The sequence below is a fragment of the Harpia harpyja genome, chromosome 3 (genome assembly GCF_026419915.1).
Source record: "Harpia harpyja isolate bHarHar1 chromosome 3, bHarHar1 primary haplotype, whole genome shotgun sequence".
Taxonomy (NCBI): Eukaryota; Metazoa; Chordata; class Aves; order Accipitriformes; family Accipitridae; genus Harpia; species Harpia harpyja.
The window spans coordinates 73,901,415-73,928,632 of NC_068942.1; the positions used below are offsets into that span (position 1 = coordinate 73,901,415).

Genomic DNA, 27,218 nt, shown 5'->3' on the forward strand with positions numbered 1-27,218 from the left:
TCCTACTGTATTCTGAAAACACTACCTGCCACCCCTCTCCTAAACTGCTACCTGAAAAATAAATGTAGAGTGAATCCTATCAGAAAATAGGTACTACATAGTATTGCTGTAACCTTATCTTCTGGCAATTGCAAGTCTCCTTTCTTTGCGTCAAAATTATGTGTTGACCTAGGCAGAATTCTGCAAATCAGTACATGATCCAAAGCTCTGTTATCCACCTCTCCTGCTTTTAACAACTGATCTTCTAACATATCCCTCAGTTTTCCTGTGTTCCCTTGATTTGTATTAGAAGTACAAAATTGTGCTCAAGTGCTTCCAGATGTCCACTTACTGATCTTATGAAAGTGCTGGTCTTTCCTACTGCAAATTGGCCGTTGCATCTGACTGCCCACACAGGCTAAGGCAGAAAAAAATTTAAGCTGGACTTGCTGTCTTAGGAAACAGATCAGTCAACTATGCCTTCCCGTCATTCCAATTGAAAGCAGATTTGTATCTTTGCCTAGGATGCTAGGGAATTTTTGTCGATCAAGAGAGTTCCACACGATGCACTGTTCCAGCATGCTCATGCTGGAAAGTATGAACACGGATAAAGAGGCATTCTACCAATTTTAAGATGCTTAAAATAAGGAGCCCCATAGCTCCATGGTGGCAAATCTGACCATCTAAGCTGGCATAGACTCTGGAGTTGAAAATATCCCTCTACTGCCTTATAGAAAATAGTACATTACAAGCAACTATGACTCTGGCACACAGCTCTTCTTCCAAGATGTGGAACAACTGAATTTCTGGCCAAATAACTGATCTCTGCAGCCCGCACAGCTCGTGCTGCCTCCTGGTGGCAGGCAGGGCAAGGACATGGCTCTGCAAGCCCCAGGTTCCACAGGCCTGATCTCAAGCATTTGCTTTTACCATCCTCCCACTGGTGACCATCAAGAACTGTAAGCCCATCTACAAAAAGCTTAAACATACACAACAAAGACAAGACCCAGACTATTAAATCCTTTCACTTACTGCCATCCCATAGCCTCATTTCCACATGTCTACTTATGGGCTAATGGGCTAGCACTTGGCCATTTACACATGAGCAAGCACATGGAGTGTAACATTTTAGGAAGGCTTGTAGTCACACTTGCAGATTAGAGATGTTATTCAAATGGCAGTAAACAGTATTGATAGACAAATGCATGTTTACTGGAAGATCAGTTTCAGCTGGGACACTTCTCAGTTGTGCAACTTCCTGCTTTCTACTGACAGTTACACAGTCACCCTTAAAAACCCCTAACAGACAGTAAGAATGTAACCAGATGATAAACTGATTTTTGTGGCTATTCTACCTCTGGAGAAGACAGTTAAGATTACCAACACAACTTCTTGCCTCTTCCTCACCTCCAGCTAGTCAATAACTTTGAAGAGGAATTCCTCTCCGTGGTAGCGTGATGGATTGTCACACTGCAATTACTACACCTCAAAACTGGAAACAGATCCTTAATCTACTGGTTCAAAAAAACCCTCTCTCCTACCACCACAAGCATCAAGTCTTGCACTAGATCTGCTTAAATTCTTTAGAATTTTGCACGTTGCTTTAAGAGAACAGCTGAAAACTTAGAACGAAGCATCTGTGTTACTGAGTATATTCATGGTATGCTTCCCTGAGAGCTTTCCAGTTATTGCTTAACTATCAGAAACATTTGTTTGACTATCAAAAACATTTATTAGTGGAAATTTTAATATCCATACACTCACCCATACTGTAACCCTGCCCAATAACCAGAGTAAGAGCTATAGGCTGAATAACACTAATGGATATAAATTTTGAAGAATATTTTTAACTTACGTAATGGACATACCCATTTTATAAAAGGTCTACCATTGGTTTGCATTAGTCATCTCTGTACTTTTCAACAGCAAGTCTAACACAAGATAACCCAGCACATCTTTTGCTAGCACCAGCTGCAAGTCACTCTTCTGTAGCACAGATACTTACACCAGACAACGTCCGTCTTAAATTGTGCATACGGAAAACAATTCCAGAACTTGCATTAATTTAGCTCTTGTCCAGAATCTAATGTCTACCCATACTGCAAATCGTTAAACCCATCACATCATCCAGTGGTGTATTGGCTCTTTGATGTATCTTTAATAAGAACAGGCTAGCTTAAGACCTATTTAAGGTAAGAAGGCTATTGATACAGATATAAGTGTGTTCAAGTTCCTGCATAAATCTAATAGAAAACTCTGTATTTTCTAACATCTAACAAGTATCCTAAGAATGGCCCAAATTCATGAGTCTTTTACACCTAAAACACACACACCACCACACCCGCATTTCTAACTTGCGCAGAACTCTTGCCGTAGGCTGATATGACTAGCACCTCACAACAGCAGGACATGCACATTCCAGCCTGTTCTTATATATAAGAAAAGCTTTGCGAAGTAGTATCTGTTATTAATTTCAACTAGTACTAGCAAAACATTTAGAAAATATTTTAAAAGTGACCATGGCACAGATTGGAGGGGGAGGGGATGGGGGTGAACATACAGCACTGAAAATAAGATTCTACTGACTTTAGTGTCTCAGTTTATCTTCCAGACAGAATTAAACACAAGACACCATTTGTGCTCATCAAATAAAAAAACAGAAGATGTTAAAGGCTACAAGTCAGAAGAGCATCAGCACACTTCTGCAGAAGAGCACAGATTTATGAAAGAACCATTTTGTAGGAGTTAACTAAACAGATATGCCAAGTAGTTTGGAAAGATACAAATTAAGCCTGTTTATCCTGGTGATGCTGCTTCAGTTGTGTTTCTTCTCAGGATTGGGGTTGACAAAAGCAACTTCAAAGCATTATTCCATTGTTTACACTAAACAAAACACTCCCCATACTATCCCAGCGACCTCCTTTCTGGGGAGAGGGGAAACAAGACCTGTAATATTGGTTTGGCATTGTCTTTTCATGAACTATTACTATTACCTTGATATTTGCAAATCAACACTCAAAAGGTGGGGTTTTTTTGGCAAACCAGACATGTCAGACTTTTCATCCCAAGAAAGATGATCAATCTGCTGACAGCACTTTCAGTCAGGTATAGAACTTATATTCTCCAACTCAAAGTCTGAAAAACGCAAAAAGTGAAGGTTGAGCTGAAATCAGTACTTGACGTTTTCTGCATCAATAACATGCTATTGTGTATTAAAATACTTTTATTCCAACAGACAAAGAATTATCAATTTCATGTGAATAAAAGGACTGACTGGAGTTTCTACAGGGGAAAAACCTTGGAAGAAATCAGAAATCGGCTATGAAGTAGAAAAAAGCATGGCTCCTAAACAAATCCAGAGCCCAGGTTTATCTTCCTGTTCCATACTCACACAGTAAACGCATGGTCTCATCACCAGTCAATACAGTTTCCTTTCAAACCTCAATCAAGGATAGGCAACATTTGTATTTGAACATTTCAACTGTAAAAGCAGGTCAAAGGACAGCAGCATATCACTACTCTTATTACTAGTCTAATTTTCTTAACTTCTGGAATAAGTAAGTCATCACCAATATTTCTTGCAACCAAGTCCATTAAGTCTTGATCAGCACAGTCAACTCTCATACTCGGTTTCCCAGACAAGTGAGGCAAGCACAGGTCTGGGGGCTTCCCACCTCCCTTTTTTTTTTGCAGCACCTCTCCCCCTCCCCCAAGCAGCCTAAAAAGCTGACTTCAAGGCAAGCATATTCCATTTCCTTCCCCAGGAGCTCTGCGGCAAGTTCTTACAACTTCCTCATGAATAAACTAGAAGTGCAAAGGGAGTAAGGAAGAAATGAAGAAAGATTCTGAGAAGGTCCAGGACTCATCCTCAACACAGGTTTAAGGGCAGACAGATGGAACAAGCCTGCAGGTTGATCTTTTAGAAGCAGACATTATAATGGAGACCTTTACTGAAGGAAAAAATGCTCCCTGTTTTTGGGGGGGGGGGGGGGGGCAGTAAGGAGGCTGTTTTTTGAGACTTGAAGGATATTTCAGCCACACTCACATGCAAGAACTTGTCTGCTGAAAGCAGAGGCCATTCCACCACACAAAATCATAAAGATGCCCATCCTCTAAACCCTCATTTTTCATCTGAGAAGTAAGCACCACTAGCACAGCGAGTCCTAAACACAAGCCTTCCCTTTGGAAACCAGGGCCAAACAATTCCATTTTGTCAGGAGTGCTGTGGAAGGTTGGATTATAGTACTGCAAACATCGGCAGCAGATAGCAGAAAGCAGTTGAGCAAGTTGAAGCCTTCTCTTTGAGAGCAATTACTGCAGTTATACTCCTCTTGGCCCAGTCACAAAAGCAGGATGATGTTTACAAACTTTGGAGCCCTACTGTTGTGTGAGGGGAACTCTTTATGAACTAGCCCCACCTGACAATCTCTAGGAAGTCTGCAAAACTTTGGGGCAGAGTGGGGTATTTTTTGCCATGGTTAACAGCCAACAGGCTGGTATCTCCACCTTCATGAGTCTGAACGCTTCATTCCACTCCTCCCCCGAACTAAGCAAAGTCAAAACTGGAGGGGTGTGTATGTGTGTATGCATATGGGGGTGGTGGGGGAAATCTAGATGTCTAGACTATTAAGACTCATTTCATTGCAAAAGGAGCACAAATGAAAACAACAGGTGAATAAGTCAGAGCCAGTCTTGAAGTTAATATATCAAATTTAACACCCAGGTAGAGACTCACCTCCAGTTAAAGAAAATTACCCATCAACTAGGTGGAAGAATCCTACCAGCAACCAGCTGCATGCATCTAAAAGATAAAACAACTTCAAGGAGGGACTCAAAGGGGTATTACAACATCAATTTGGCAGTGCCCAGTGCTTTGTGAAACAGGAGTACAGTGTGCTTCTCTCCAAGAGGATCAAACTACTAGATCATGACATACATTACCAGATGATATATCTGTAGGAAGATCTTCAAGTGAAGGTTTGAAGATAACTCTGATCCTGCTGCAATGGCAGAATGCAGCAGGAGCTTCTCGATATAAGGGGGTCTTGATATATCATGGGACAACAAACGTTTTAGCTGTGGCGTTCTAAAAATCATCTGAAGTCACATATTAGCCTGTAGAAACAATGACCCATTTTCAGGTATCTCACAAGAGACCAAAATGCCATGTGTCCGACTAGAGCTCCTCAAGGGAGAACATTAATGCAGTCACCTCAGACCACATACAGAGCAAAGAGCAAGCTCTCTGGAGTTCCATCCACATATGAGAAGCTAAACTAACAGAAGACAGACTCCGCAAGCTTCTCTTAATTTAGCACCCTATACAGAAACTCAAAGCAAATCTCAGCCAATTCAACCTTGGGACAAATGACATCTTAGAGACGAGTATTTGTTCCCAATACCTCTGTACTGGCCCTGACCTTTGATAGCACCCTCTGTCAGACAGCTGCTGCAGGCAGAGCAGCAGCATCCTTGAGTGAATGGGAAGCACGCACCTAACAGTTCTCACAGAGCGAGAAGCAAGTTATTAGCTTCTTATTTAGAAAAACTGCAGGAGATCTGACCCAGCAGTAGTCATGTCAGGACTTCATCTGAAGAAAAGCTGATCTGCTAGCTGCTCTCAGCTCACAGGACACTAAGGTTCTAGAAGAGCCCATCCCTATTTTAAAGCAGTGCCTTTCACCATTACACACATAGCAGCAATGTTAGTCCTGTGGAATAGAAGTAATTCCTGCCTCTGCTTTTTATAGCTGTCTGCTACTCATCCCCACCCTACTCCATCCCCCCTCCCCTGATTCCAGCATATACACATCTCTGCTGTAATCGGGGAGATTAAGTTCCAACTCTGAAGTCCAAGCTGTCAACTGTGGTCACTTAAATTTGAACAAACACCATCGGATTGGCTTCCAAATAATTTGTTTTCCTTATGCTTCCAGAACTAAACAAAAAAAAGCCCCAAAACAATCAGTGAAATCTTAGCTACTCAGGTACAAGGGCTCCTGCGATAACTCACCTTTGCTGAGACTTTCCAGCAAGAAACGAGAAAAATATCGATGTTTAATACCACTACAAGCTATCATTACCACATTTACCAGTTTTGTTGAAACACTTCTATTTTACTGCAAATGCCTTCTGCCTATGCCACCTCTAGTCATCTCCTGTGTATCACAAGTCTCAACAAAAGTATTGGTTTATAAAACTAATCAATACATCAAGGGTGACAGAATTTTTTTTTTTTTTTTTTTTTGCCAACTGGCTGAGCAAGCACAAATGCTCATGAAAAAAATAATCAATTTAATCTTAGGTGAATGATCAGTAACTACAATTTTACTCTAGTAACTAGAATAGTGGTATTCTAGGAGGTCTGGAAACCAGTTCTTAGACTAACATATACACATTTTAATCTTACTGATCATTTCTTTCTCTTTCCACAGTATCTTTAAGAATTCTTTGTGCCAATTGTCATAACAGGCATACAGTATTTCAAATCTTGCCATTTAAACCTCCAACCTTGCTGAATGTAAACACATTTTCAGAGCGCCTCATATAATCCTGAGTTAATGACACTTGTGACTTCTTCTATGCAAATTTGTATTGATAAACAAGGTTTCACAAAATACATCTTGTGACTTGTCAATTCCATAAACGGTTACTCCTTCAATCCACCAAAGCCAGCTTGTTTCTAGCTAAGTGAGTTCCCTTCACAAGCTCAACACAATTTCTTTGATCAAGAGATCTGCTTCCCACCCTCATCCATGTCTTAACTACTCAACATTCAGAAGTCAGCTGGAAAGTGCACCCTGGCTAGAAAGGGAGGCTAGACAACAGGGGGAAGAACAAGGAGAAAGACATTTAATGTTATGCCACTGTGTGATTCTGTAACTGAAGGTGGAAGGAAGCAGTTTGGTTCTGTTCTCCCTCCCCCAAGAGATGGGACGAATAGCATCCCCCAAGAGAAGAATGTTGGAAATCAAAGGTCCAGAGAAAGGCAACAAGAAGGAACAGAGAACCAAATGATTCTGATGAAAGGAATGAAAGACCTGGTCAAAACTCCGCAGCCTGGCAGAGAGATAACTGGAGTATGTGATAGAAGTCTACAAAGCTATAAAAGGCCCTGGGGATCATTAGGAATAGATCATCCATTTTCTTGTTCTTGACAAGAACTAAAGGGCATCAAATTAAGCTAACAGGAGCCATGGTCAGAAGAAAAGAAATAAAATAAGATGGCACTTCATGCAAAGCTTGGCAAAACATTACACAGGTTGCTTAAGGGCAAAGTGGTTTTAAGAGCTTTGTGGGTCCAAGGGCAGACTGGCACAAATACTTAGGAGACACCAATCACAACTAGTTCAGGAAGTTCCCAGGCTGAAAACAAAGCTTGGGAGAATGAAAAGAAATTTTCCATAATCTTGGCCTTAGACTTCCATGAACATTTGCTTATGTTCCCTGAACTCTGGTTTCAGTATGGGTGCTGTTCTGAAGCAAGTATTCCACTTTTTCTGATGGCTAACATTAAAAAAAGAGACTACTAAAAAAAATTTACAGTGTAGAATCTTACACACCTGCCCAAGCCATTAGTATCTATCCCAGGGTAATCAAAATTGTGACCAAGGAATGTTATAGGAGAAAAAGGGAAGGAGAAACAAAACCCAGTTCTGAATTAGATTTATAATTACACCTCAGAACTCCTCTTTGAAAGCCGTGACAGAAGAAGTTGTAATTGAAAAATCTAATCAAGATTCTCCTTTCTGCAATAGTGAAATGTCACATGAAATAAAATAATTGCAAAAATCACCAAACCATGTAATACAATACACGCAGAGCAAGCCACGTACCTGTTGCAGTAGATGCAACAAATGCTATTCAGAAAAAAGACAAGCTGAGCTAAAGCTATTAATTGGGAGATCTTACTATTTGGAATAAAGGTTTAGAGGACCATAGGCTTCTGAAACTTCCCCTCAGGAAAATGTAATCCAGTCTTTTATGAGTGATAAGTCAGGTGACACAAAGCAGAACATACTGTCATCCAAGGCAAGATAAGAAAAATGCAGCAAGCATTTATCATTTATTAACTTACTGAAGATTGACAAGTGCCAAGTGAAATACTAAGCTTACTGATTTTATAGCAATTTTTCACACAAAAATTTGTCAGTATATTTGTGATAAAAGTCCTGGTTTAACTATAAGAAAACCAGTATTTGTCCTGGGGAAGACTAAACTGAGGTTTAAACAAAAAGGTAACTAAATAATTAGGCAATTCTTCTCCAAACTTCAGCTATTCTATTTACAGTCGTCAAAGCCAATCCCTACTGGCATCCATGTAACATAGATCAAGGCTGATGCTATTCCTAGTTACTCTTACTCCACTAAGAAATTGATTCTGCACTGTCTATATATGTCACCGAGCCAAGTATCACAGTTCAGACAGACATGTTCTTCCACACTAGCTGAAGCACAAGCAAGAAATGCCTCCCCCATTAAAAGCCGGACCTCTCAAGTCCCTCAGGAACCAGTCTAAGAAGGAAAAAAACAGCTTTCAAAATATCACCTATATTCTCCAGGGGGAATTAGGGGAAGAATAAAATAGGAAGGGTGAAGATCAGGCTACCATGACTGGCACAAAAGCTGTGAAGGCAAGAGCATCTGTGACAGTCTGGAAATACCAGCTAACAAGAAAGAAGTGTTAGAACTTTAAAGCTGTAAGGGAAAAAAACAAAAGAAAAGTCACAGACTTATTGCAGAAGTTTCCCTAACTTGACTGAACCACTTCAAATTTAACACTGCTATCTGTAAAACCTATCTTCAAATACTGTAAGGAATCCTTGTCATTACTCAAGATCCCAGACACAAACTACAGGAATAAGATCCAGTTTCTTCAGAGCAAGCCAGATTGATTGCCTAGATTTATAACAGATGCTCCTAGATACTCTGCATGGATACCTACAGTACTCCTGATAAAGTGAAACAGTAGATATATCCACTTAGCCCTTTGGGTCTGCCTCAGTAGCAATGTACCTGACAGTCACTATAGGCTCAGTCCAGGGCTCAGATACCACAGATTGAGAATTTGAGCCGAGATCAGAATCCTTAGTGACCTAGGGAAACACACTTTAGATGAAAAGGAACAAGGGTGGGAAAGCAGGAATTAAGACATTGTATTGGTTTTGTGTGGCAAGGTTTTGGTAGCGGGTGGGGTTACAGGGGTGGCTTCTGTAAGAAGCTGCTGGAAGCTTCCCCTGTGTTCGACAGAGCCCATACCAGCCGGCTCTAAGACAGACCCGCCGCCGGCCAAGGCCGAGCCAATCAGCCATAGTGGTAACGCCTCTGTGATAACATTTTTAAGAAGGAAAAAAGTTGGGACGGCGGTATTCGGCAGCCGGAGAGAGGAGTGAGAACATGTAAGAGAAACAACCCTGCGGACACCAAGGTCAGTGAAGAAGGAGGGGGAGGAGATGCTCCAGGCGCCGGAGCAGAGATTCCCCTGCAGCCCGTGGTGAAGACCATGGTGAGGCAGGCTGTCCCCCTGCAGTCCATGGAGGTCCACGGTGGAGCAGATATCCACCTGCAGCCCGTGGAGGACCCCACGCTGGAGCAGGTGGGTTCCCGAAGGAGGCTGTGACCCCGTGGGAACCCCGCGTTGGAGCAGGCTCCTGGCAGGACCTGCGGATCTGTGGAGAGAGGAGCCCACGGAGCAGGTTTTCTGGCAGGACTTGTGACCCCGTGGGGGGCTCACGCTGGAGCAGTCTGTGCCTGAAGGACTGCACACCGTGGAAAGGACCCATGCTGGAGCAGTTCGTGAAGAACTGCAGCCCGTGGGAAGGACCCACGTTGGAGAAGTTCGTGGAGGACTGTCTCCCGTGGGTGGGACCCCACGCTGGAGCAGGGGAAGAGTGTGATGAGTCCTCCCCCTGAGGAGGATGAAGCGGCAGAAAATAACGTGTGATGAACTGACCGTAAACCCCATCCCCGTCCCCCTGTGCTGCTGGGGGGGTGGTAGAGAATCCGGGAGTGAAGTTGTGCCCGGGAAGAAGGGAGGGGTGGAGGGAAGGTGTTCTGAGATTTGGTTTTATTTCTCATTACCCTACTCCGGTTGATTTGTAATAAATCAAGTTAATTTTTCCCCAAACTGAGTCTGTTTTGCCCGTGACGGTAATTGGTGAGTGATCTCTCCTATCCTTATCTCGACCCACAAGCTCATTGTTATATTTTCTCTCCCCTGTCCAGTTGAGAAGGAGGGGGAGTGATAGAACAGCTCTGGTGGGCACCTGGCATCCAGCCAGGGTCAACCCATCACAGACATCACAGGCTTTTCGGAGCCATACCTCCTGAGATAAACCTATTTCAGGTAAACTTTTTGATTTGAACTTTTGCACACTGTCCAGTAGGGAAAAAAACACCTTAAACAATTTCGGTCAGTACCAACAGAAGACCTTCTCCTTCAGGTCTCTAACAAGTCATGGGAAAAGACTTCCAGAAACTCACTATTGTTCAACAATTCAGTAAAACTTCTTTTCTTCTATGCAAAGGAAGCCCACCCCACCACACACATCTACAAAGAGCATGGCAGATTTTGGCTGCATCTTGGAGGTGATCCTTAGATCTGCTGGACAGAGGCCTAGCATCCCACAAAAAAGCTTTAGGCATGTGGAAAACAGGCCCCAAAAAGGACAACTTCTCCCAACTGCCAGCTCTTCCACAGTTGCCCAAGCGCTGCAATGCTCTGTTCATACGTGACTGCTGTGGAAGAACAACTGACACTATAAGGAAGGATAAGTACACAATGCAAAATCCACCTAAAACCAGAATCTTAACAAACCATCCTGCTCATCCCTTAGCTTTGTTTCAATAGCTGATCAGAGCTAATGATGAGCGCAGAACACGAAAGAGCTAGTGCAACCAGCCAATACCAGTGCTCGAAAGCATTCAATCATCCTTCCTAATGCCACAGCTCCCCTCTGCTAGTTAATTTACCTAACACATCTCTATACACTAAACCTTCACACAATCTGATTAAAAAATTAAAAAAGTTAACCCATCTTTAAATATCCTTTGATATAGGTGTTAATGTGCCTGTTCCAATGAGGTTCTCTGGAAAGCAGATTGGGATATAAAACAGCATCAACAAGCTTTCCTTCTATAACTTACAAGAAATCAGATAGTAGAAAAGCCAATTACCAAAACAAAACTCTTTTAAATATAACAGCTACCAAAACAATAGAATTTGGTATGCTATACTACCACCATACAAAAAGAAGAGACAACATCCTGAGGGTAGTCAAACAAGTGCCACAGTTTGTATTGTACCTGTTTCTCAGATGGGAGAACCTAGCATAACCTCCCCAGATTTTGTTTCTCTTTTTGACAGTTCTAGAGCAGGAGCAGCAGAAAGGAAACTGAAATGAACCCCACGTGTATCAACCCTGCAAACCTGCTAGAACCTCAAACAATAGACTTCCCTTCCATCCTATTTGGGGAGAACAAAGGGTGTTGATTTTTAATTGAGGTTAGAAAGTAAGATTAAATCAGAAGTTACAGACAAAAGAGCAGCAATTCCAGCAGATGTTTCTCTGCTAGCATCCAATTTCAGTGGACAAAAAGATAAGGTGGAAACCTACCAGAAAACACTGTTTTAGACAGAGGGTCACAGAATTAAGTTTCAATAGACATTCTGCCTGATCATTACATAGAAGGAAATAAACAAACTATTTACATCTTAAGATAATTCCATGACTTTGCAGCTATTAATATACAGTCCTTTCTACCATAGCTGAAGCTACTAGCAGTAGCAGTTTGCAGAAATCCACTGAGTTAATCCAATAGCGAAGAACAGAAGAAAGTATTGATGAAATTAGATAACAGAGAAAAAAAGTCATTTGGAAAGAGACCTGTACAATACCATGCAGACAGCTGGGTACCATCTTAACATCATTTTATTAGATTTAAGCTGAAGCTTTCAGCCTTCCTACCACCTTTGAACTGTTTCAGACAAACTTGATATTAACCAAGTCTCCACATCCTACTCCTTTCCAAAAGTTTTGGAAGAAGTCCAAGATAAATTAAGCCCATTATATGTACACTTTCTTGTTGCATTAATGAAAGTGTAGCTAGATTGCCTCTTTTGAAGTGTATGTAACAACCATGAAGACCCATTAATGGTTAGTACAAGACTTGTTTTATGCTAATATTTAGAATTCAAAGATGAACTAGTAATTAATACTGCTCTTTCCCCTCCCTCCACACTCCGTGTGGCATGGATATTAGTGTCCTCTGGGCACTTCAAACCATGCATCATTATAATTTCAACTTGAAGTCAAGAGGGAATTAAACTAACTATGTAATAACATACTTTAATTATTGTTCTAAACACAGAACACCTGCATGCACTCTTTTGTATTGGAAATATGCATACTAAGAAGGTAGGCAAATATAAGAAAAAATAGATATGCCCCCAAGTTCTATGTATGCAACTTTCCCAGGAAGAGAGAGTAGTGTTTTAATCTTAATCCTTTTAAATAGTGTTAGCTGTTGATAGCACTAGTCTTTCCCTTTGTTTTTGAAAAACGCAAATGCCTACAAAACCAATTCAAACTAATGAGCCTGGATGTCTCGCCCTAGGAAGAAGAGGCCCATACTCAACTTCTGTTCCTAAGGGAGCACAGAAATTAGGGCAATGTTTTTGTAAGTCCTCCACAACTCTCTCATCAGTCCTACCCAAGTGAGTCAACTCTAGAGCTAGATGGGCAGCATCAGTCACATTTGAAAGAGGACAGTACGAGGCAAAGGCTTCCCTGGCCCACAGTGATGGCAACAGCTGACTGATCAAATGTTCATATAACTTCACACAAGATGCATCATTTTTCTCCAATGGCATTGGCTTCAAGCACAGGTATTGTCATAGGCCTTTCACCATAAGGAACACAAATGTCTAGGTTTTATTGCTACATGAGTTGCAAGACAGTTTCAGTCAATTTGAACTTCACATTCACACAAGATACTTATCAAACAGATGACAGATTTCCTCGCGGCTAGTAACAAAAATGTCATTAATCCAGAAAAAGGGGAAAACACACTTAAATTGTCCTTCATTTCAGCCCCAAACTGAACACCAGCTCAGTTTTGAATTTCTGCACGTGCTGAAGAGGCTGGCAGGGAAACAGGAGAAAAACACCTTATTTCAACTTCATAGATAGCTGCTTACCTTCCCTTAAAACCTCCTCAGCTTTCTGAACCAGGACACTGCAGACACAACCAAAGCTATATCTGTATCTTGCTGTTCTTCATAAATTTACAGGAATAAGTTGAGCAGAAAAATAAGTCACCACTGTAATAGATGGTGCAAGTTCTTTCATGTAGATCAACACACACAAAGAACTTGAATAAAGGATTAAACAAGGATTCTGCACACAGACATGCACACTTAGTTAAATACACGTGGGAGCACCAGAGTTTAGTTGTGAGAAAACTAAGTTTATAAACATGTTCCTGAAACAAATGCTTGTACCATATTCCAGCAGCAGGACTGAATCTTCTGAACAGTACTTTGTGGCTACAGTAAAACTTTATCACATTTGCGGCACCAACCATTACGTTGTATTTAATTACTATTGAAAATTAACTGCTTACAGCAGCAAATAAACACAGCATACAACAGTATATGTAGCCTACAATTCCAAGGTACCTATTTGAATATACGACAACCAAGACTTGATCAATCCCACCATAACAAAGCAGCATCAGAACTTTAATATCAAATAATATCTTTCAGATTAATGTGAACTGGAGGGGATCTGATATAGCTTTGTATTATTACAAATCAGACAAAACCCACAAATCGGCAGGCCTTTAGAAGGAAAGCTTTGTAACAAGTGTAGCAAGGTACAGGGAACAACCTCTGAAAGCAGGCACTTGCCCTGTAAATTTAGTCTAAGCAAGTGAATTAAGAGTGCTTCTCTATTTTTTTTTCCCTTCTCCTCCCATTGACATGGATCTGGAAGCTATGAAAGGGAGATTATCTCAGCAGGTCAATTTCATTTCATTGTCAACCCCTAGTTACTTCTCTGGTGGGTACCAATGTTACAGCTTTCCTTGTAAGGATGAATATCAATGGAGAACAGAATGAAGCCACATAAAGTAAGCTAACATTAAAAAACATGGAGACTAATTCTGCTAGTCCAAAGCTGGACTCATAACTCAAGCATGTGTACTAGTGAATACTTTCCAGCTTCTTTAGTACTTCATTTGCCAATGACTCTTCCGCTGTTCTGTCTTCTCCAGACTCCTTGGCCAGCTGAAGTTTCACAGACTACCAAATCTTGAAAATTCATCCTAAGGGCTTAGGGAAAAATAAATTATCACTGATAGCAAGCTGCGACAAGTCAAGACTATCTTCTCCTGCCAGTTAAAGCTTATTTTATTTACCTTTCATTTGCGGTGATCTGGGAGTAGATATGAACAGCTTGAGAAGATCTGTGATATGCAACAGTTTGTTCTTCTGCCTAAGTCCTGTGACAATTATGTTCTGACAGTCCACAGTTTAAGTCCAGGACATGCAGTGTTAGAAAAAAGGGGTCTGAATTCTGGAAATCAACCTCTGAAGAATTGCCACCAGCTAGGTTTGAGCAACCACTTTACCCTTCACCTCTTACAAAGCAAGAGGAGATGTGAAGTGACTACAAGCTATAAACCATACAACCCTGAAGTTATCACAGCTTAACAGCAAACATCAGAAGGTACTGTAGGAGCACTAAATACTTGACAACCAACATCTTAAGTGTGTATGCAAGTCTAAACATTTCAGTTTCTCTACTTCCTTCCCTTCCTCACTTTCTGATAGAAGCAAGCACTAGTCTGTGTGGATGAATCACGGAAACAATGCTCTGTTCAACAAAGGTCTCCAACAGCCGAATACAACACTAAAACATTTTGGGCCTATATATAAACATATGGTTTAAATAACAGTTTATAACCAAGACAGGAGGTGCTATCAGCTCATTTTTGTGTACAAAAAACCCAGTCATTAGTGAGGGGCAGCAGATGGTTATACTTGCTCTTAATAGTCCAAGTAAACATGGTTTGACTTCTAGACTTTGCTGATTACATGCAGCTAGTTACAGAAAAAACTCCATGTTGCGATAGAAGGAAAATCATGTTATCATAACATAAAAGAGAATTAGAACTGTAAAAAGCACCCCCAAAAAAGTTTTTTGTACGTGGTGTAAAAGGAAGGAACTGCCACCAAATCTATTAAGCAGCACCACAGGTTACCAGACCAGTGCTATTAAAATTGTCCTCAATCAATAAGAAGAACAGTAAATGGTACTATGCCATGGTTTAACCCCAGCTGGCAACCAAGCACCACACATCTGCTTGCTCACTGCCCCCGGTAGGACAGGGTAGAGAATCAGAAAAGTAGAAGTGAGAAAACTCCTTGGTTGAGACAAAGACAGTTTAATAGGTAAAGCAAATGCCGCACACACAAGCAAAGCAAAACAAGGAATTCATTCACCACTTCCCATCAGCAGGCAGGTGTTCAGCCATCTCCAGGAAAGCAGGGCTCCATCACACACAAGGGTGACTTGGGAAGACAAATGCCATCACTCTGAATGTCCCCTCCTTCTTCCCCCAGCTTTATATGCTGAGCATGACATCATATGGTCTGGAATATCCCTTTGGTCAGCTGGGGTCAGCTGTCCCAGCTGTGTCCCCTCCCAACTTCTTGTGCACCCCCAGCCTACTCGCTGGTGGGGTGGGGTGAGAAGCAGAAAAGGCCTTGGCTCTGTGTAAGCAGTGCTTAGCAATAACTAAAACACCTCTGTATTATCAACAGTTTTCAGCATAAATCCAAAGCATAGCCCCATACTAGTTACTATGAAGAAAATTAACTCTATCCCAGCCAAAATCAGCACATAGCAAAAATTGCACACCCTAAAAAACTTCTACTCCAGTCTTGATTGGAGCAGATCAATAATTAAGGCACTTAAATATTTCTGAACTTACTGCTTAAAGCACATCAGTCAAGCCTTCCAAGTGTGAACATGCTCCCTAATTAGAACTTAAGTTCTCCAGGTGGAATCCCAGACCTTTAACACTAGAAGTGTAGATTGTGTTTTAAGGTAGACATTTCAACTTTACAATGCTATAAACAGAATTATACATATTCAGGGAAAAAAAGAGACTGAAAGAATCCTATGTGATGTTTTAGGTTAACTACCAGCTCATATGATATTTCACTATAATTTGCATGTACAGAACTGCTTCAGAAGGAGTAAGGAAAGCTAGCTCTACCTGAAACTAGCATTTTCTACCAATTGTGGGATACTGCATCGACAGAAATATTGCCTACTCACTGAAAGTCCGGAAACGTAAAATTTATCCAATTTGAACGTTAGATGCTTGAAGATACTTAAGCTGGTATGTTCAGAGTACTAGAAAGCATAGGAGAGACTACAGACCTAGTGGACTATCTGGAAGTAGAAGAGGCATTGCTAGAACAGTTTAAGTGTAATAATAATCAGAAAGTAATGTACTGAACAAAAACCACCAGAACACATCCTGCTGGGAACAAAATATATATAATCAGGACTTTCAAGCCCAAAGCAGGATGTTAACAGATTGCAGTTTACATACTAATACTCCACGACACAGTCTTATCTCAGATTTAAAAAAAAAACAAACCAAAAAAAAAAACCAACTTCAGAGAATGAGCACCTGTGCATCTGTCCAAGGGGCATATAATTGGTTACTCAAGGACTATTAGCCTGTTTCTTAGCAACCTCTGCAAGCTCTAATCAAGTAAGACTAAGATTGTCATTTAGCCTTGAAATGCCTTGCCCCTTCCACCTAATATTGCATTCTAACTGCTACTGAGGAGCAGTTGTTTCAACCACAGATAAAAATCCATGTTTACTATGTGTTTCAGCTGAGAGTTCCTCTTAGCACTTGCTATCAGAATATCTTCATGTCAAATATGCTTTTCATACTTTATTTAGTATCTGAAACAGCAATTAATAAAATAAACCTTGACATTTCCTCCTTTTTATACAAAACAAAGGCTAACTACAACTCTAAAAAAAATGACCTTGGGAATAAAGTTTAATAAATGAGCATAAGCTATAGACCAACTCTTAAACAACAAGATTTTATAACAGTAAAACATTCTCCAAATGTAATTGCAAGAAAAAAATATCGAAAGCAGCAGTTGAGACATTTCAAGGAAATAGCAAGCATTTATCTCAGAGCTGGATGACATGTAAATCTGTGGTGATGCTGAAATGTATCTACTATGTTGCACACGTATTTCTAAAACCAAGTATCATTCAGCAAAACTCTGGCAATTAGACAGGAAAAAAAAAAAGCCAAAATAATAAAAGTAATTGAAAAATAAACTCATCTCTTCAGTCCTAGTCTAGCTTCATTGTTCATCTATAATATCAACAGACATATGATAGTCTCCACTTAAGACAGCAGTCTTTAAGTTTTATATAGAGTGTTTTTCCTTATACAGTAAGCAAAGGCACCAAAAGTCTATGGTTCCATCAGGGATGGCCACTCCTCCCTGACTCAAGATGATCTACACAAAAGCCATCACACAGCTCTCTTCAGCTTTCTGCCTCCTGACAGGTCTCCTTGGGTGTACAGCAGGGGAAGGCAGCAGCTCTAAGAGGGTCCCACCACCCCATGAGAGGCAAAAGTTCTGCAGGTGCCCAATATGACCTAGCACAGATAGTCTTAGCCACCTATACTGGTTCATTCCCCAACCCTGGGGGCAGGGGAAGGGGAAAGCAGTCAGGCTACACGTTCACCTCCTGCTCACACGACACCTTAACATGCAGCTCAAAAGCCACCAACTGGATATGGCAGACAGTACTGCCAGCGGTCATCTCTGGCCAAAGACCAATCAATGTTAGACACCCACTAACCAGAAGCCAGAGCAGCTTTCTAGCAAGAAGCCCAAAGGCATATCACAGTGCTGAAGAGGAAGAGAACGATGGACTTACTGCCAAGGAACAGTAGCAACTATCCTTTGGGTAAGCATTTGGCTAAGCATTAAGGAGCCACAACCAATGCCAGTATACCCTTATTCCTCACTCCTTCCAAATTGCTGCTCCCAAGCTTCTTCCAGATCAGAGGATTACTAGCAGCTAGAATTGGAGCACCAAGGGAAAATAAATTGATGTGCTAGCAGGAAAGTGACCCTCCCTTTTAGTCCCTTCAGTAGGCTGAGAAGCTCTGAACTAGAACAAGCAATGCAAATAGGACCCACACAGAGTTGACAAAACATTGGACTTGTTTTCAGAAGAGGAGGGAGGGAAGCTTTCAGGCACAGAGTAATTTAAAGCTTCTGCAGGTGACTATACAATGCAATCATAGCTGCTTCATGAACTTAACAGAGTAGTTTCTAAAGTATGTTCAAAGCATGTATTTCAGAGCCAACACTCGCACAAAGCAACACATAGGAAAAACAAGTGAAGGAGTCGGACTACACAGAAAGGATGAATTCCACTCATCTCACCTACACGTAGTGTGACTCGATGGCATTGCTCAAGTGGGGCCATACAACCACCAGCCCACAATGACAGCACAAACAAAAGTAATTTTAAAAGTTAAAAAAAAAAAACAAACCCAAAACATCATTTACCTTGCACATCTGTCTCAAACACAATCCTTCTCATTGAAGAAAAACTGTCGTTAATCAGTTGCCACAAAAACAGATTAAAAATGCACTACACCATTTTTGGCATTTTTTTCATGCAGAAAACATAGCTGTTTCACATCATTTATTGTTTGACACAAACTTAATTTTTTGCAGCTTTTGTGCTGACAAACTGAACTCTAATAGTAACTCAAAGCAAGCTGGACTTACGCAAGGAATACAAGCAGTAGCATCAAACACAGAAGGCAGCTTTTACAACACAAAGCTTCTCAACATCTACACCAACAGATTTCCTTGAACTTCACAGGATCACTCAGAAAGTCTACAATACAGTGGGAACACGGCCCAACTAGGCCAAACATCACAAGTCTGATATAAACACAACCAATTATGGTTTTACCCCAACCAACTACGTTAAAGATAAATCTGATTGTTTAAGATTAAAGCTACAAGTAGTCTTGTCTTTAGCAGACCTTTCATATGCAGGCTTTTTTCTTTTTCTTTTTTTTTTTTTTTTTTTTTTGAGAAAATAGTGTTTGAAACATCTTCAAACAGCCCAAAGACAGTGCTATGAAGTCTCCATCACATTGTGGTGAATCAAACATGCTCCGTTTCTACCTTGCCCTCTTCTCTAGCTCACATCCTCTAGTGTAAGAGTAATCCTGACTACTTCAATACCTACTCCATTTTCAGACAAAGATTTAATGCCTGCACCAGCTGTGTGGCTAAGAGTGTAGCATTTCACTGATAGGCTGGCTGCAGCACCTTCTGGAATAGAGATTAGAAAGTTGACGAGAGGTGTCTAAGCATACCACTCTCAGTGTCTGGGAGGTAAGGTTATTTGTCTGCGAGTTTTGAGTTCAGCCAGTGTTTCTAATAAATAAGTAAGTGTTTATTTAAGGAAACTTTCAAGGAGTATAAATAGAAGTGTTCTTTACTACCTGACCATCTCTGTGACATTCAACCCCCCCACCAGAACTTTAAGGTACAAAAGCTTAAATAGTTAGCAGAATACTGTCCTCTGAGGCATATTTATTTCAAATACTTAAGAAATTCTAGATTTAGTGACATCAATGTATGAAAGATTAAGAGTGCAAATAACATTTCTGCTTAAAATTAGAAGACAGATTTTCTATAGTTACATGAAACTTAAGTCTTTAGGCTTTCTATTCTGGGCAAGCTGCAAATAGTTGCTGGCACACAGAGCATGCCAATAATAAATCCCTTTTTCAAAGAGTGGTTCTGAAGTGCTCACCATTAAGGCCTTGATTCTTTTTTAGAGGTGACACCTGCAGCTGCTATTGAAATCAACTGGAGTTGTCACTACCCAGCATGGCTAAAGTCAGTCTCTAAAAATTTTAATCACCTGATTATCTTCTTTTAGAAAAGAGTATAACAAAACCTGCAAGCTACTCTTTGCATTTGTGTAACATGAAACCAAAGGGATATCATTCAGATAATAAACCATTCCCCCAACCTCAACCTTTCATTTCTGATCAAAAAAGTTTGAAGGCAAATACAGTACTGAGCAGGTGAAAGCATAGAATTCCCTGATCTACTTCCCCAAGACTGAGGAAACATGGATCCATGTTTTCTGATCCACAATACATCTGTCCATGAATTGCGACAGGCATGGGAAGGCTTTATGAGCACAAGGGCTGCAGGTGTTTTGTCAAAATAAGAAACAGTTTGGCATGCCAGTTACCACAGCAGCCCTAGAATCTACTAACAAGCCGATCAGGTGGAGTCAGTAAGCAAGCAGCAAGCTTGGGGCAGGTGGGGAAAAAAGTGGTCAAGTATTAAAAAGGAAGCTTTGTGCTAACAGCAGAGCCTTCCACCTGGGGAAAAGAGTTAGGCTGCTGGCAAATAAGACATTAAACACTTATGTAGTTCATCAATATATGGCTATCAGCTACATTATTTTTTCCATGCTGACCTCCTCTGCTAACAAGGTGTGATGCATGAACATTATAACCCATCACTGTACAAGGTGAATTTTACATTTTGGCATGAGGTCTTGCTCTCACTTCTTATTGCCGCCCTCAGGCCTTGCTTGGGACTGTGTGTTTGCATGCACTTTTTTTTTTTGAAAAGGGAGTTTCAATGGAGCAAAGAACAACTATTTAGAGGTAAAGCTTGCTGCATATCTTGCACTTGAGGATGCTTCATTTGTGAACTTCTGATCTTTTTCATGAGAAAAGTTTACATACTGTTCCTCAGGTACAACTGTGGACAAACACCTTTTTCAGTTATAAATGGCCTAACCTTAACCTGCTTAATTTAAGCATATCTGTCACGATGGGCTGTCATTCAAGCTGACAGGATGCATGTTTACTCTACCAGGGAGCAGAGTAATCTAATCCAGGATGTTTTCATTACAAAGCCTCAAGATCCTGATCAGAGAGTAGTGATGGCTGTGTTAAGACAGAAGGTAGACCAACTGTAGATCTACCAGCCAAACAAAAATAGACAAGAACATTTCCTACAGTCAGGCTATCTAGTTCCCTACAGGCACCAAGGATCCAAGATAATGTGCTTCAAGGCTAGATGCCTTCCAGGGCCTAACTGCCTTCAGTTTTCAAATTAGAAGGATTGATAGAGCTTGATGCAGAATTCTATAGTGAAGTAGACAACATGTGAAAGTGCCAAACAGAACACTGTACCCATTAAGTAATAAAAGCTATAAAGTCAAGTATTCCTCCTCAGGTTTTGGCAGGGGACGGGAGGGGTGCTTTCTAAGAAATTAATTATTTACTGCTGCAGCCAAGTTACCCTCTCAACAGCTCTACCTATCTGATGGTTCATACTCCTGTGTATGTTTTAGATCAAGATGAACCCTTCCAGGCATTTGGACGAGACTCACATATGGACTGCACATGGATTAAACTCACACAGAGTCTGGATATTCAATGTATATACTTTCACACATTTTTATCTACCTGAAAGTTAACAATACTCCAGAAATTTAGAGAGAGGTGCTACAATCACACCCTAAATAGGAAAAACTTAAGATCAGTGCTTACAAAAATAATAAATTAGTTGCCCACATTCTAGTGGGGAAGGCACCCTCTACCCAAGCAAGTTGCCGAGGACTGCCTGAACCTCTACTACCCCTTCTTCAGATAGGTACACAGAGTCCTAGCAGAGCACCAAGGAAAGAGAAGTGAAATTGCTTGTTTCTGCTACTTATCCCCAAGGCCCTGAACTCTGAAGTTCACCTGTGGCATTCAGAGTACAGTGTACTCGTACGTATACTGCACTGACTGTCAGTCACTCAGTCACACTAGAATCTCAAAAACAGAGGGGCTGAAAGGAGATGATGATGCATACTGTAATACATGATTTCAACATCCACAACTAGTCAGAACAATTCTTCCATATGACTAATTAACTGAAGTAATGGATGCCATACCAATATTTATGGTGCAGAAAAAGCTGTGAATTCCCCAAGGGAAGGAACAGGGTGGAGGGAAAAACCACACACACACAACTCCATTTCATGCCATCTTGCAAAGGAGTATGAAAAATGGTTCCACATAACCCATCATAGCAGAATGCCTGTAACATTAAAACATCATCTTCAGAAGCAGCCTTCAATTAAACCCAAATCTAAAACTCTGCCAATAACCTGTTATTGATAAATATTGCCATGCAAGGTATTTCTGAAGCTTCAGCATCTGAACAAACAGCTTTGTGCTAGAAAAAAAAAATAAATGCTCAAGACTAATGAGCCTAAACTGTGTAAGTGATCAGAATCGATGCTTCAAAACTACTTGAATTCTTCTGTCTTTTTTGTTTTAAAAGTTGCACATAAATTTTAATTGCATCATTTGTTTGTTAACAATCTCAAATGAGCATTAAGCTTCAAGTTTTACAGCAGGAGGCAAAGAAAAAAATGTGAGGTAGGTGGGTGAAGAAGACAGCTGTATTGTTCTAGCTGTTCCTCAGCCTCTCCCACTGCCAGATTTCTGTGGATGATGTATCCCAAGGTAGCAATTTTAAGAACTTTTTGGCAATATCCCAAGCTCCTCTTGCAAATCAGAGATCAGACTAATGATATTAAAAAAAGACAGGAAATAGGAATAAACTGGATAAATGACACTGTATCAAACAGTGGAAATCACTGAACTCTGGTACTGCAGCTTTACAGAAGAGACAGTAAAATTTTACTGTGAAATTTGGACATGTAAAATTAAAAAAGAAAAAAAAAAATCAGTATAACAAAACCAAGGCCAAAAACCACCTTTCAAGATACTACTTGCCTTACAGCTACTGGTAGCTCAGGACACTGCAATATCAAACAGACATCACAAAAACCTCCCTCGAGCAATTTATACATTAATACGTTAGTCTCCTTAAGCAAGGGAGTTACCATTAAGATGAGGTTCAGTAAGAAGCCCACATATACCAATGCTGGCTGTCATTAGGGTTGGATTTCTCAGTCTTAAAAATCCAATCTAGAACTACTGAAATAAGTCCTTCGCTCACTGCAAATTTGTTTCATAAGTGAAAGACACAATTTCTGATTCTCTTCAGTGTTATCCCTTCCCAGCATATTCAGTAAAGGAACATTCATTTCATTACTGTTGCATAGCAAAAAAACCCCAGGTCATATGAAAAGACGATGTCCGTATTGTTGTTTCTTGTTTGCAAACTTGAGTAGAGAGAGAGTATTATTTGAGAATAATTTTGAAATTACCCCAAAGAGTTGAAACCTAACCCAGAAACTCAATCTACTTAAAAACCCCTTGTGTTAAACTAGCACTACAATTAAGCCTCTCCTTGCAGACTCTATACAGCTTATGTACAGTTGTGACAAAGATGCTGCGTTCCCCACCAACAGACTGAATGTCCAGAGTTCAAGACGTAACTACAACATACAGGAGGGACTTCTTTCCGTAAGTGCATCCACGGCCTGCAATACAGGGACTGTTTTTAAAAGTACAACTACTCCACAACTTATTTTTAGAATCAAGGGTGGGCAGGGAGAATATTCAGTAAACCTTCCAAAAATCAGCCAGCCACCCACTAAACTGCAGTGGCACTGTTTAAATAAGTTACCGGCTGCTTTGCAACAGCTGCAAAAAAACAGTGGAAAGACAGACCAAAGACTTCAAGTCCTTTAAAATGCTGGAGGCAAGGATATAAGAAACAGCAGCAGGCACAGTATTACATGCTAGAGACACTGTGGTAATTTACCTGCAAGAGGTAGGTCAAACAGGCCTTTCTTAAGACTTGATGAGCATAGAACAACAATATCCGGCAGCTGCAAGGTCGGAATGTGCTTATCCCAACAGAGAAAAACCAAGGAAGGCTGGGCTTAGGGACCTGCATTGTAAGGATTATCAAGCTCTCCTCTTGTTTCAAGTAGCAATGCTAGAAACTGGCAAAATATAAGCATGAGTTAAGTTACCTTTACTCCCTCATGCAGATAACATACGAAGTTTGAGGTGCTAATGTTACTGAAATCTCCTACTGAAGAGTTTATGATTTTGTCAAGCCTGTATTAAACGGTCAATAAAGAGGAGAAAGACTCTTAATTTTCCCTTTGATCTTATAACTTAAAAAGCAGAGTTCCAAATACCCTGGTTTTATGGTATTGGCTATACCTGTTAACAGGAACCTTTCCACATTCAACAGGTTACAGGACTAATAAAGGCAAAACACCCCAACTTGGCAACCAGAACGTAAATGCCTCTGTGCAGAGAAATTTATTGGTTGTACCACTTTTTTAGCCATCTAACTCCAGTAAAACTCCTACTTTCAAACAGCGGTCAGTTCTTAATTTGAGGTACGTGACCATCAGGCTGGAAGGCCCCTGACAGCAGAGAAAGTTAAGAGATTTACGTGGACTAGTTTCCTTTAGCACAAAATACAAGCAAGCAGTTTTGCCCCTGACCATTCCTAGCAGCTGTTTTCCAAGTAACAAAGATCCTGCGAGCTACGTATCTCAAGAGGTCGGTGAGGGCCATTTCATCTGTTAGTCACCAGGTGCCAAACACGATCTGCAGGTACCGGGGCTTCCGATACTCATCTCCCTCCCGAGCCAGGGCACCGCACCATCCCCATTCCTCAGCGCCTCACAACTTGCCAGCTTCCACCCCGTGGCCCACTTGGAAGGGCCGAGAGCAACAGCTGTGAAACTCCCGGCAGGATCCTACCTGCCTGCAGCCGGGCAGGAAGCCCGGCCTTTCCTCCCGCCCCAGCACGGGCCCCTCTCCGAACCCCGCGCCCCCGAAAAGCAGAAGGACGGGGACGGGCCTTGGCCTGCGGCCCCTGCGGATGTGGCCCCTCGGTCGGGCGCCGCACGGGGAGGTGGGGGCTGAGGGAACGGATTGGGGGGGGGGGGGTGTCACAGAAAAACCCCGAGATCCCGAGAGGAGGGAAGGGGGCAGCGCCGGGGTCTCTCACGCCCACAGCTCCCGCCGCCACACAGCCGAACCACGGATCCGGTTTCCGACAGGATCCAGAGCAGGGCTGCGCTTCGGACGCTCCCTCCCGATTCGTGCCCCCGGAGGGGGGCAGCTCCCGCCTCCCTTCGCCACCCGGGAGGCGGAGAGCGCCCGCGCTCGCCCCTGCGCGGGTGCGGGGCGTGTGTGTGCGGGGGGGGGGGGGGGAGGCTCGCAGCGCTTGGGACGCGGGAGGCCCCCGCCGCGGCCCCCGCCTCAGCCCTCACGCCCACCGGCGGCGGCTCCCGCCCCTCCGAGCCCCGCGCGCGCCGCCGCCGCCGCGGGGCCCCGCCCGCGGCCCCCAGGAGGGGCGGCAGACTCGCGCCCTTCGCGAGCCGCGGCACGCGCCCCGCGCCGCGCCGCGCCCCCACCTGCGCCGCCCGGCAGCGCCCCCTGCCGGGGGCAACCCCACGCTGCGCGGAGCCGCGGGAGCTCCGCGGACCCGGGGCGCGCTGCCGCCGTCGGGGCTCGGTTTTCGGGTGGGTTGGGTTTTTTGTTTGGTTTTTTGGTTTTGGGGGTTTTTTTTCCCCATTTATCGTTTTTCTTCTTCAGTTATTCGCGCAGCAGCCGCCGCGAGCCGCACCTGCAGCCTGTGCGGGAGCCCGTCACGCCGTCACTCCCCCCCCCCCCCCGCCGCCGGCCATTCCGCAGCCGCTCCCCGGCACCGGCACCCCCGGGCCGTCCCCGCCGGCGGCCCCCGGCGAGGCTGTCGCGGTCCCCGTGCCCCCCTCCGCACTCCCCTTTCCCTCCGCCCGCCGTGCCCCGCAGCCCCGGGAGGCGGCCGGCCCCGCCCGGGCAGCGCACCGGCGGCTCAGCCCGGCTTTCTAACGGGGGAGCGGGCAGCCGCTGCAGAACCGACGGGAGAAGCGGGGGCGGGGGGAACACAAAAAAAGGGCGATAACGACAGCGCGATCATCTACCTACCGGCCACGCAAACTGAAAGGGAATAACAATCCTGCCCGTCTCGGGGGTTCTGCCTTGATGGGAGTATTTGTTGCTGTTCAAATAGAAAATATTTCCACCGAGAACGGGGGTAGATCCGAATCCGTAGTTGCAGGGTCCGACCGGAGTGATCTTGGCCTGATATTCCTTGAGGCAGACTTTCACGTAAGTGTCGCACTCGTCCCGGGTACAGTCCAGGTTCTGGGGGCTTTTCATGCCATCGCAGCATTCCCCATTGAACAACTCGCCGTTTACATTCCGCACCGAGTTAAGCTGCAGCTCGAAATAGCCCGTGGACCGGGACACCTAAAAATAAAAATCAAAGGGGAGACAGCCTCGTTACTACCGCGGCCGGGGGCAGCGCAGGCAGCGCGGGGCGGCGGCGAAGCGCTTCCCCGCTTCCCACCCCACCCCCCCTCCAACTTTCGCCGGCTTCGGGTTTAACCCCGCCGCGGCGGCGCGCGTAGATACGAAGAGACACGGAGAGAAAACACCGTCTACGGAGAAACGCGCAAGGTGGAAGGGGAGCGGGGAGGAGGAGGAGGAGGGAGCGGCGGCGCCGGCGGCGGCGCCCCGCGGCCGGGAGCGGAGCCCCCCCCGCGCCCCCCTACCTGCACGCAGGAGGCGAGGAGGAGCAGCGCCAGGCCGAGCGCGGCGGCGCGGGGGGCCCGGCTCCGCCGGCCGGCGCCCCGCATGCCTGCTGCTCCGCGCGGCCGCCTCAGAGGAGCCCGCCGAGCCCACCGGCCACGGACCGGCGGCCGCTCGCGGCATGGGCGGCGGGGGAGCCGCCCGCAGCGCGCCGGGGGGCGCAGGGCATGGGCTGCCGGCGGGGCCGCCCGGTGCGCTCCGCCGCCGCCGCTCCCCTCCCGCGGGCTCCGCTCGCCCTCTGTGCGCCTCGGCTCCGCGGACACCCAACAAGTAGGTGCCGGAGTGACAGCTTCATTACCCATTCGCCGCCGCTGCCGCCGCCTTCATATTAATGAGGGGGACGGCCCGGCCCCGCGGCCGGCGGGTGGGGCCAGCGCCGCTCCCGCCGCGGCTCTTAAAGGGCGGCGGGAGGCGGCGGCGGCGGCCCCCGCCCTCGCCCTGTCCTGCCTTGCCTTGCCCGGCTCTGCCCTGCCCTGCCCTGCCTTGCCCTGCCCCGCCGGCAGCGGGGGGTCCGCCAGTCCCTAGGCGGTGGGGGACGGGGGAGCGCC

General features: G+C 43.8%; 1 protein-coding gene across 3 annotated transcripts in view; it reads right to left on the reverse strand.

Moving 5' to 3' along the window:
• The window catches only part of JAG2 (jagged canonical Notch ligand 2), a 74,211-nt gene extending 47,239 nt beyond the window's left edge, over nucleotides 1-26,972 (reverse strand). Inside the window, exons 1-2 of one of the 3 annotated variants that reach the window (XM_052783387.1) lie at nucleotides 26,634-26,972; nucleotides 26,005-26,328 (exon numbers count right to left, since the gene is read on the reverse strand). In XM_052783387.1, the coding sequence (XP_052639347.1) occupies nucleotides 26,005-26,328; nucleotides 26,634-26,972 (663 nt within the window). Of the gene's footprint in view, nucleotides 1-2,972; nucleotides 3,073-26,004; nucleotides 26,329-26,633 lie in introns of those variants that run through there. The other 2 variants (XM_052783388.1, XM_052783389.1) reach the window with 2 other exon arrangements.
• Between the last annotated feature and the right edge of the window lie 246 nt (nucleotides 26,973-27,218).